The 12,515-nt window shown below is 36.2% G+C and overlaps 1 protein-coding gene across 1 annotated transcript in view; it reads right to left on the bottom strand.

Moving 5' to 3' along the window:
* Positions 1-2,539: 2,539 nt before the first annotated feature.
* The window catches only part of KDM4C (lysine demethylase 4C), a 249,926-nt gene continuing 239,950 nt past the window's right edge, over positions 2,540-12,515 (bottom strand). Inside the window, exons 20-22 of the mRNA XM_058823279.1 lie at positions 9,115-9,234; positions 5,282-5,374; positions 2,540-3,515 (exon numbers count right to left, since the gene is read on the bottom strand). Of these exons, the coding sequence (XP_058679262.1) occupies positions 3,339-3,515; positions 5,282-5,374; positions 9,115-9,234 (390 nt within the window). The 3' untranslated portion in view covers positions 2,540-3,338. The remainder of the gene's footprint in view (positions 3,516-5,281; positions 5,375-9,114; positions 9,235-12,515) is intronic.

Consider the following 12,515-nt stretch of genomic DNA (forward strand, 5'->3'; position numbering starts at 1 on the left):
TGACCTTCAGGACTTACAACTATAGAGAATAGCTACTTTGTTCATGTATGTATACAGCAATAGCAAGAACATGGCCCGTCCAATCCTGGAGCATGCTGTGCTCTCTTGCTATTAATATTCAAATCTTGGGGGGGGGGGCAGTTTGTTGGGGTTTTTTGGGTCTTTTTTTCCACTCCTAGGAATACTCCTAGGAATTGAGTTAGCCAGTCTTTAGGAGGGCTTCATTCTTCCTACCCTATCGCATGCTTCCTCACACAGACACTGTAATTCAAATGGTCACAAATGCTGGCATGCTTTCTCACTGGAAAAGATGTGTCTCTCTAACACCAGGAGAAAAATAACACACAGATGTTTTACTGGAGAAATTTGCTATTGAGAATTGGTTATGTGGATAACAAGCAATCCTGTTTTGGTGTCTGTCTACCTGATTCAGTTTGCGGCAAGCTCCTGGTTTCCCAGAGCATTCCACACCAACATATTCTCTCTCTCATACACCTGAAAGGTCCATAACACTATCTGCAGTGGAACAGAAAAATGTGGCTTTTCAGGAATTGTAAGGGAACATGAACTGTCTTTTCAGGCCAGTTGTTTAGCCCATCTAGTTTGCAAAGACCATGAGTCCTGAAACAGGAGGTACAAAACTGCAATGATGACAATTACACTTTTCATTTACTCAGAGGTATTTTCTAGTACCTTACAAAAGTCAGAAATTATTTCAGTGCCTTTGAGAACTTCCAAAGTAAAGATCTTGATGAAAGGTAGAAGGGGAAACAAGCCCACTTTTTGCCTGAATGTTCTATAAAAAAATTTGCAATCCTTTAGTCAGCAAATTTCAAGGCTCTTGAAGAGAAAAATCCACTCTACAGAAATGAGGCATTTATTCATGGTTTTACAACAGGTCATATCAGATCCAGGCAAAGAACATGCATTTGACATATAGCATCATCTACCCAATTACAAAATTGAACCTTTTAATAATGCCATAGTTGTTTTGAACCTTCATGAAATATTATAAAAGCTTTCTTCCCACAGAACACAGAATTTTGAAACTAAGCATTGGTAATTAGGTGTAATGGGTTGACCCTGGCTGAGTGCCAGGCACTCACCAAAGCCACTTTGCCACTCAGCTCCAAAGCTGGACAGGGAAAAGAGAATACAACAAAAAGTTAATGAGTTAAGGACAGAGAGAGATCACAAACCAAACACCATCTCAGGCAAAACAAGACAAATTGGGGCTATTAACTGAATTTATTACTAACAAAAGCAGAGCAGGATAATGAGAAGTAAAATCAAATCCTAGAAACACCTTCCTCCTACATCTCCCTCTTTCTGGGCTCTTCCTCCTTCCCTGCAGAGATACAGGATGACACTGAAGGGGGCTTCTGGTCAGTTCATCACGTATGGCTGCTACCACTGCTCAGGGAGAGGAGTCTGTTCCAACATGGGTTCCCTCCCACAGCAGACAGCTATCTATGACCTTCTCCAGTGTGAGCTCACGGGCAACAGTTCTCCAGAAACTGCTGTAATGTGTGTCACTCTTCCACAGCGTACAGTTTTTCAGGCACAGCCTGCTCCAGCATGGGTCTGTCTTGGAGCCAGCTGGCCTTGACTCTGCCAGAAGCTTCCTGAAGCCACCCCTGTAGACCCCACTACAAAAACCCAGTCACACAAACCCCATACAACATGATTATTAGCTGCACGTAATGCAGAAGGCAGCAGCAATCTTACATTTTGCAAATCTGTCATTAGTTTTTATCTTTTCTTTGCAGTAACAAAAAGAGCCCTGATTCTGTGAAATATGCCAGACAGCATCCACCACAACCCAGTGCCTTTAGAGAAAGTGCTATCAATTACATATACATTCCAATTGTCACAGCTAAGCAATTTCTTAGACTAAAGGGATTCTGAGTGATTTCATGGTACAAGAAAAGATAGTTAATGTAACACAGAAAACTTACATTGTCACTTGAGGTGTCACATAGCAATTGAAAAGATTTCACTGCCCACTTGAAAAAATAAGAATAATCATGGAAAGGCTTCAGTGAAACAAAAATCTGTATGCCTCAGCATATAAAGGACTGGGGTTTTGTACAGAAAAAATCTCTGGGTCCATATATTCAGGTTTTTTTTGCAAAAAGAGCCCTAGAAACAGCAGTGCTTGGATTTAAATTGGATTTTGGAGGGCTCTTTTTCCTGTGGCAGACAGTCAGAAATCCTGCTGACTGTCCAATTTACAAGAAACAGACGATGTCATTTTGATAACGCTCCCTTCCAGGTTCACATATCCAAGTGTTCAGACAAATTCAGACTTTCTGTTTTCTGTGAAACATCCAGAAAGGTCAAGATACCAAAGACAGAAAGACAAGAAATAAAAATACAGTACTTATCAACTCTGCATTTTAACATTAAGCTATGTGAGTGTCTGTGTTTATATTCTGTTATGTTCAGAAAAATACAGCATATATTCTTGATTCCTACAGGTGTGAAAAAATAGGGTTCAAAATCACATCAACAGGAAAATGTTGCAATTGTAGTAAAGCATTTATTTATTTTAAAACATTATTACATTGCTAGAACATTATTTCAAAATAAAAGCCATAATATATTCATTCAAAACTAGGCTGTTAGGCATATATATTTAAACTCTAATTTTCATACACACAGTGAAAGAAATTTATATTTTACAAGTAGCAATTTTTAATAGACTTATGAAAAATATGTTTAAAAATAACTGCCAAAATCTGTCTCTTTAAATATACAAAATACCCTTGGCTGTGCTGAAGATACCTCCCTTAAAAGCCAAAAATACCTAAGTCAATAGCTGAGTCCACATCAAATCCTAGTGAAAACAGCAGTGACATAAAAATGTAAAAGCACTGTACAAAGGAAGTACAGCTTTTTTGTCTCAGTACTGTACAAATCTGGTTTTGTTTTAAAAATGTTTTACAAAAACTCCTATTCTGGAACTTAACATCCTTTCCTATGTGCAGGAAAAAGTAGGCCACTGACATTACCTGTATTTACTAAAATGTCTCCTCAGAATTGTGAATCAAAGAATTCAAAGGGAATTTTACCACTTATTTCAATGAAAGCAGGACCGAAACTTCTCCTCAGCATATCATTTAGTAATCTCTCCTGGTTTTCCACTGGTTTTATAATGCAAAATATTACAAATTCTTAAATACACTAACTGATGAAATCAGAACTCAAGTACTTCAGATTACAAGGCTGGTGTATGGATTAGTTCACTGTAAAACGGAGTGTTCAATTAAAAAACCCAATAGGAAATAATGCTGCATGCTTTTTAATTGAGAACCCTTTCTCTTCTCTTGCTTCCTTTAAAGTCCTTTCTGGCATTTTTTCTGGAATGAGCTTTTTAAGAAGGTGCGGTATCCTGGATCATCCACATATTCATTCTTAAAGCGAGAACTCAATACTCTCTGCCTTTTCTTCTCTCCCAAGATAATATCTGCTCCATAAAATGTGTCTTCAAATCTCATGTCAGAAGCTGTAGACTAAAACCAGACATTAATTACACATACATACAATTTTTATCTTTCCATATTTTGCATGTCCTATTCTGCATTAAATTCTCTATGTCTGTAGTGTTCATTGGAAACACGTAAATAACATCTGTTGTTAGTCTGGATTTTATCCAGGGATCACACAGTCATGATAATTCTAGGTGAATTATCATGAAATTTTCATGAAAGAAAACAGTGACATGGAAGTGATGCAACTGTTGGGCAGGTTTGATCCTAGCAGTATCATGTAATATTCACCACCTTGTATTATTCAGGAAATTTTAAATGCAAGGTACTATGTCATGGATGCCTGAAAAGAAGCCTGGGCACTGCCTAATTTGCAAAGAATTAGGGTCACAGTTTGGTCACCCGTCACCAAATTTACACCAGTGGGGAATCCCCACTAACAAAGCAGTGGAACAACAAACAACAAGCCATTTGGGTAGAATCAGAGGCAAAGTATTTTGGACCAACTTACACTGCTGGAGTCATGGAAGAACTCCCAAGATTAAGTAAAACATCATTTAGAATAAACTGGTGACTTTTACTTCAATAGACAGAAACAGGATCATAGGCCATCTTTAACTTACACTGTGTTCAGCACAAGGAGGGGAAGGAGCTGTTTGGCATGGCTTGAGGACTGACCTGTATATTTCTAAAACTGAAGGCACTAGTAAAAAATCATGCAGAAGTCTCAATAACTGTTGTGGTGCTTTTTAGTCAGCTGGCCAAATTTAATGATTTAAATCTATAGTTAACTCCTTAATGAAGTTAATATGCAAATAAATAAAAAGACATTGATTTCTAAAAAATAAATTTTAAAAACAATATAATAAACCCCATTGCTATTATTCTTATTATTACCCTGCATTCTAGAGAAAAAAAGTCAAGGTATGCTTTGCAAGTATAATAAAAAGCCCCATTAGATGGTTCTTTTAACATTTTCCAAGACATCTATCTTAACCCTAGTCAGGACACTGAAATATTTGTGCATTTATCCCAAATTCACTTACGTAAAGGTTTCTTGACCTAGAATATTTGACCAATGCACTTTACATCAGAAAAAAATGTCTTAAGAGAGGTAAAAACAGTCATCCCCCTCCAACAAATGTACGGAAGTACTTTCCCTTTTCAACCGCTATGAGTTACACTCTCTGTGAGGTTCAACATTTTTCCACTAGGCATACATACATAAAAATGTAGCTGGTGGATGTTGTTTGAAACAGCAGGAAACTTAAAAAAAAGGAGCAAAGATTTGGTTTTAAACCAAAGACTAGTGAAATGCTGATAAATCCTGCCAGCAACATTAATGAGTTTTTGATCAGTTATATGGTTTCTTACAAGAAGTTAATTGTCTTTTTATTAAATTAAGGCTTTTAAAATCACAAAGCTCTGAGAAGATGGAAAGTTTCTAAAAAACATTATCTGTTATAAGTAAACTGAAAGAACAGAATGTCTGTCAAATTAAATGTTTACTAACTTGGTCATTCCTGATCCCACAGACCAAGAAAACACCATGTCCCTTTTAGGAGAAAAGAATTATGTCTGACAACAGCATTTGCCTGTACTGGAAGAACAACTAACCATCTCACTAGCAAATGGAGAGATGATTGGGCTGATTTAGCCACTCTGAAGAGCACAGGCTTCACAAAACATGAGTCTGTTTAAACTGAAAATCCAAAATAAATCCTAGTACAGTGTTATTGGTCTTTTGAGCACATACACATATTACAAAGTTAACATCGGCAAATACTCACTAAACGTGCTTTTACTCTCTTAGGAAGCTCTTCATCCAGTGTATATATTTCTTCTCTCTTCATTACTATTTGAGAACCATCTTCAAACTCCACCTAATTGAAAAAAAAAAGAGAATTTGAAAATAAAATAATAATTACCTCTTGCAGGAAGTTCCTGGAAATATTTCCATATGAAAATATATATGTAAGCAAAGAAGACATATACAGACATTTTGCTATCTGTTTTAGCACAAAATTAGGCTGAAACATAAAAAATATTATTTCCTCAGAATTGCAACATATACTTCATTGGAAATAATATCTAAGCAAAAGACTTCAAAATCAGCACTGACACATACATAAGGAAGTAAAAGTTTTTAGATTAGGAATGCTGAACAGTTACAAGACAGGCAACATTAGTTTGCAGGAGTGACATATTAAAATGTCCTTGCGTCATTTTTATTTGTCTCTAATTCTTAACTTGCTTCTGATAAATAAAAAATTAATTTTAACATCCTGTGATTCAAGGTTGAGGAAGACCATGTCAAAAGAAAGTGTGAGTGACAACTAAGGAAATACCAGTTAACAGAATTTTATTGAATCTGATGGAATTTCTTTTAAATGCTCTGTTCAGAAGATGAAAAGCTTTATCATGCTTAGGTTTAGATTTAATCCAATATGAACCCTGTTAGCAGAAAATGAGAAAGGAAATGTAACTAGGTGTGAGGAATGTTAAAATGCTGAGGCTTTGAAGCATTTAAGCTTTTTCAGTAGCTGCTGATTTTTTCCTCTAGTTTAATACTTCATCTAACAGTTGTGAACTTCAGCTATTATCTGTGACTGCAGTTTAGCTCCCACAAAAATGCTAATTTAAATTTTGGTATAAAAATTAGAAGTCCCATTGTACATCCTCAGGTAATTTAATGAGACTATGTGAATGACAGCAGCACACTGGACTAGACGAATAAGCACATATATCAAACATAGGAGAATACTGACTTATCAAAAGTATTATTACAGATACAAATGAACAATCATGCATTTGAATTTGTAAATGGACTGTGTTTTTTTCAAATTAAAAGCTTGCTGTAGCTGAGTATGTCAGATTGATATGTGAACAGCTGAAAAATCCATATATCCATTCTCAAAAGCCAGGATACAGACTATGATCTATTAACTTCCTTAAAACCAATTTTTCCACTGCAACTAATAGGGCTGCACAAATCTGGAATGCATTTAAAATGCATAGAGGACACAAATGGATAATAAAATCACAAGAGTCATCCTTACTCCTTTCTGCTCCTGTTACTAACCCCATAAGCCTACTCTGTTAGCAGTACGTCAGAGGAACTTAAAGGTCAATTTGCCTTAAGCTTGTTTAATTAAATTATGGCAATCCAGGGTGCAAAAACAGTCTTTCTGCTATTCCTGCTCCTTCCTGCACAATGCATTTGGTAATATTTTTGCATATTACAGTTGGTAATAATGTTTTTTGCATCCCTGGTGAAAAAACTGGGTAGGAGATTGACATTCCATGTGATAAGAAAATCTCTTCTTAAATGGTCAGTATATTTGTTTTTACTCACAGTGTGCAGTAGGATGCAAATATTCCATACCAGAGAATGCCATGCTTGCAGTATGAACTATGTTGCACATTTAAAATGAAGAGTAAGTGCAAGTTCTTTAGGTAAAATCCAGCATATCACACTGGAAATAATTTGCCTACACTTTGATAGTAAACACAAGAGCTTCTCTAAGACTTTCAATAGCATCATGATTCATGCAAAATATAAACCCACAATCCCAAATCGTTCCAATTCAATTCAGATTGCAGATCTTACATTTCAAATCATCATTTTATATGGTAAGTTATTTCACTTAGATTCTGCTGCTGTACTGTGTGATGTTACTATCTTCGTGAGATTTTTTCTACAAGCACATCATAAATCGAAGGAAAAACTGTCAGAAAGCAATTAATGGAGTGAATGGATAATTTAATAAATTCTAACTCAATTGCGAACTTCAATATCAGAAATCATCAAGAAATCAGCTGTAGATCACATTAATAATTTCACTTGAGCACCTGCTTCATTTGGCAGGTTTAGCTCTGCTTAGGGATTGTATAGGATACTGGCTGACAAATGAAAACTGTATGACACAAATTCTGGTGCATTTTGCCATAGCTCCTACATGCTCAAGTACTGCTGCATTTGTTACAAATGTCTGATGAACATGACAAAAATTCACAAAATTTTTCAACTAGAACAGATTTGCCTTATGAGATCTAAGAAATCATGCAAAAGACTGGGTAAGAGAATCCCAAAGGTGCAACACAGATCACAACAGATGACAATAAACCTTTGTTTATGTGTGAGTCCTGGGAGCTTTTAGATACTGTTTAGAAAGACCAGAGTAAGAACTGGCCTTGAAGTTAATCTTGCATCCTTCCTGTCATAAACTTTTTGCAATCTGTGGCTACAGGCAGCCTCCTCTCTCATCCTTAAGACGAAATACTTGCTTGTCTCTACAGTTCTATGTATTGCAATATGGGCTCCCTCTAATCTTTAAACTCTGTAATTTCCCACCATTATACAGATTGTTAGAAGTAATTTAGCTGAGGAACTCTGAATCTTGCTGAGCGTCCACATGCTTATCCATTTTCCTTAAACAAAACAAATTTCATCATGTTGTTCAAGAGGTCTAAAATAAGACGTTTGTATTGACTACATCAAAATTCCTTCAAATATGAAAGACAACAACATTCATCTAATTTTCCTCACGGTATTCCTCAGAAGACTAGCTGCTCAAAAGATAAACAATTTGAAGATAAATGTTACTACAGAAAAATAATCTTCATACTTTATAAAGAACTTTCAACCTTCTCAACATAATACAGCTGCTAAATATAAGGGACGAGGTAAGATTTAGAGACTAGTTCAAGACTTTAGGCATTTGAGTGCTTGAATTCGATTGCAAGTCATTGGAAAAGTGAGAAGGTCAATGCAACAAGTAATTTGGTTTCCCTGTGCCTTAATTTATCTAGAGATATAACAGTAAATTTGCCATTTTGGTACAGTAATGTGAGGCCCCCTGATGAAAAGAGTTACATAAGTGAAAATTATTACATATATATAAAAGAAATAGATCTAGATTCTCATTCTTTCAGAAGCGCTATTATTATTGTGATTGTTTTATTGCAGTTTCTACCATTCACCTGGGTAATCAAAGCTGCTGACTGATTTTTCTCAAAGGCAAGCTCAAAAAATCCAGTAATTGTTAGTCTGAAATCAGAAGTCAGCTTTTCAGCTTTGCCTTCAGTGTTCAGTTCCCTTTTGCCTTTGCTGAGGATAAAATGCTCCTTTGATTAACTAATGAAAAAATGCCTCAGACAAATGAATGTTACATTTTTCTTCCTAGTGTCTCCCCTTCCAACCTTCTATGAAATGCCTCAGGTTCATTGCAGGCTCATACAATACTTAATTTTATGTCATTAATTGTACAATTAGCTGTGAACTTAAAAAATGAAAGCAAACAACCTGCAGAAAATAACAAATGTCATCTTTCAATCTTAATGTTTCACCTGTTTACCTGAGTTCTTAAAGAAAGCAAGTAATTTTCTGGATTTTGTAAGACCAAGTGAAATCTCTCTCCCAAACAGTGCACAGCACTTGCTACCACGTTAGCAAGTTTTACATATTAGTTAAAGTGTGGTAGCAGTTACAATAAGAATTCACGCTCCAGCCTTTCCAGTCTTCCTTTCCAAGTGTGGCTGGCCACTCCAATGCTAGAGCCAAATGAGCAATTTATAATAAAGACATCCTAGCAAGCGCATGGTAATAAACATAGATACTCACCTGATACATGTGAGCTGTATTTGTTCCCAGGTACTTTGCACCATACAGTTTTCCATCAGGCCATTTCACTTGGACAACCTCTCCCTCTGCAGGTGGACCCAGCCTTAGGCAATCTCTGCTCTATTTACAAAGAAGATGGATTCTCAAATCAGTGAGTGAGCCACTGCACTGAAATTACCAGTAAGATGCTTTTACAACTTGGTAATTGGAAAAGATTTATTACCATGCATGTTTCAAGTTTTATAATCCTGCTAACAGCCTAATGCTAATGTTAGCCCTTATGAAAATTAAATACTGACCAGAGAAACACTCTTTACAGCTTGATGCTGCATTGGCAAGACAACATACACATAAATCAGATAGCTATCAGCAACTATGATACACTTTGACCAAAATTAATTTCTAACACACACTGAAAATAAGGATCACTAAAGTGCAATTGCATATGAGAAAGCAAATGCTTTCTCTTTTACATATGCAAGTAGTTCATGTTTCGTTAACCGCAGCACATTTTTTGCTGAATGCTATCTTTGCTGACGGACACATACATGGATCAAACCATAAATGGTGAGAATGCCAGTGAGCTTTTTGCTTAGCTGATGGAGAAACAATAAAAGAATCCAAATGCTTGTGAAAAAAAATTGGGGGAAAATATTTTTTTCTGTAGAATATAAAGCACTTTTGTTCCAATGGTTTGGTCAACTTTTGTGCCTGACTTGTTGAGCATATCAGAGCATCAGTAGCTGCAACATGTTCTTCCCATATGTCTCAGTATGACCTACATGACTCATTTTCAGAGCACGCCAACCACACACTTGTAACAGCAGCTGCTCACATGAGGAAAAAAGAAAAGGACTCAAAAATGATGTGGCACATCTGGGCCCATCAATTCTCTGTTCAAATCCCCACTCCCACAAAGGCATCTCTCCTTCATAGTGACTACATCAAAAGACCTGTAATGTAAATTACTGCTAACTGAGTGGTATTCTCCTGGGTGTGAGAGGACTTAGTGACCACATTACCTGAGCTCATAAATGGCCTACAGTGGGAAGAGAGAAGATAAAGACAAGGACACAGGTATAAGGACTCAGTGACCTGGTACTATCTCAGGTTGCCACAATACTATCACCGTTTTCTTAGATTTAGATAGAATAACTTAGAAAAATATTTGTATTTTGAGTTGAACAATTCACTTCCAACAGAGGCCAATGATCATCATGACAAAGAACTCAAAATTTGGGAGCAAAAATGCACTCCAGTGATCCTGACTTGGACATTATCTTGATGTAATATCATTCTAGCCAAATCCAACCTTTATAAACTGATTTTAATCACACATATCTTAATCCATGAGTTTGATTCAACATGGGATAAAAGAAATTAAAAGCTGTATTTTCACATAAACACCTTTCTACATGACAATACTGTCTCTGTCACCCCTCAGGTGTTTTGCAAAGGCTTTAAAATATAGCCTCTGTGTTTGCCCAGCAAAGGTTGCTGTGATAACCACACAAAGATATATCCTTTCAACATCAACACACAGTTGGAGTAGGTGGAATTACTGTATTACCCTTCCTAATATTTTCAGGAGAGGCAGGAGGAAAGGATGGCTGCTGCAGTAGAATAGTTATGACTTTGCGGGGGACAGGGATTACTAAATGCTATCATGGCTCTGACTATAAATTAAATTAGACTGTATTCTTAGTTGTTCTCTTCTTACTGATGACTGTCAAAGTGGTAATTGTCATTATGATGTTTCTTCCGCTATCTATTTATTGCAAAAGTACAAAAAAGGAGTCTTTGTGTCTTAAAATGAACTTTTAAAATGCATCATGGAATGGAATAAATATCCTGAAAAACAAACAATCTAACAACAATGTCAAGCCTAACATTAACTTTCCAAGAAAAAAAGCCCAGCATGAATTACTCCCTTTGCAACTTCCACAAGAAAAAATATCTCACAGACTCTAGGACAGCTAATGGAATTGCTCATTTGGAAAATTAAGAGTCCTCATGCAAATAACCAGACAAATGACAACCTCATTCTTCATGTATCATCACCATGTCTTAGTCTATGGAACAATATTTGGTAAATTGGTACTAGTTTTTATTAATTCCTACCAGAGCTCCTACTTTTTATTTTCATAGGATCATAAACATTTGAGATTATCTTTTTACTACACAAATAATTTTTACAATTTTCTTTCTTGGGAATGATAAGACCCATTTCTTAGATTGACAAAATGGCAAAAATGCAACCTCACTTTTTTCTCATATAACAAGAAGTCAGACAGCATATGGTTGGTAGAGCAATCCTTCAACGTCCCCATACCAGCTGTAAATAAGATACAGCGTGGGCTCCATCTACATTCAGCTTGTAAACCATGCACATTTCCCATAAAATTACATAATATATTTCCATCTTTAGAGAAATGGACAAACCATGGCCATCTGTACTGAAAATACAATTCACTTATATGTCCAGTTTCACATTCCTGCTGTTGCAGAGCTCAGAGCTCTAACTCCAACCATGACTAGCTGTCCCTAAAGATGAATACTTCAAGGCCTCCCTGGACCATTAATCCAAGCATTCAACAACTCTCACAGTAAAAGAGTATTTTCTTAAGTGAAGAAAAATCCTGTGTTGAGGAATTTCCTGTGTTTCAGTTGGTACCTGATGTCTTTCTTCCTGTCATTCTGCATCACCCAGAAGTGTGTGGCTTTATCCTTTTTACTTCTCACATCACATGTTGACATATTTGGATAAGATCCTTCTGAGTCTACTGCTCTCCTGAACAGTCCCAGCTCTGTCAGTTTCCTCATATCACAGATGCTTCAGTTCCTCCATCACTTTCATATCCTTTTACCATATTTGTTCCTCTATGTCCACACCCTTCTTATACAGGTAAGACCATAATTAGACACATTACTGCAGATATGGTCTCCACAGTGTTAGGTTTACAGCTATTCAAAGAGACACTTCAAGAGCATAACCTGTAAGTAATAATAATAATTCTGAATGTTTTCTTTTTTATTAAAGGTAGTACTTTCTGAGTTTAGAAACATTTATTTTGGAATTCATTATATACACTAAACTAAAATAGTATGCAATCTATTTGCAATAGATTTTGGAAATCCATTTTGAAATACTTGGGTTCTCTTCTATGCTGTCATGAAGGAATTAATATGTAGAGCATTGCAGATAAAGAAGACATTTCTTCTATTTTTCTTCTGACATTCTGTTGTTTTTACCAGAGAGGTTGGTTTGATTTATTAAGGCCAGACACAGAATTTGCAAGTAACAAATCCAACTGCAGTGGCAGATGATGGTTCACACAGACTAGGAACTGTGGAGTCACACTAAGAAAATATCAGGAAGATTGCACCTGAAGCATGCACTG

Source organism: Ammospiza caudacuta, chromosome Z (genome assembly GCF_027887145.1).
Source record: "Ammospiza caudacuta isolate bAmmCau1 chromosome Z, bAmmCau1.pri, whole genome shotgun sequence".
Lineage (NCBI taxonomy): Eukaryota > Metazoa > Chordata > Aves > Passeriformes > Passerellidae > Ammospiza > Ammospiza caudacuta.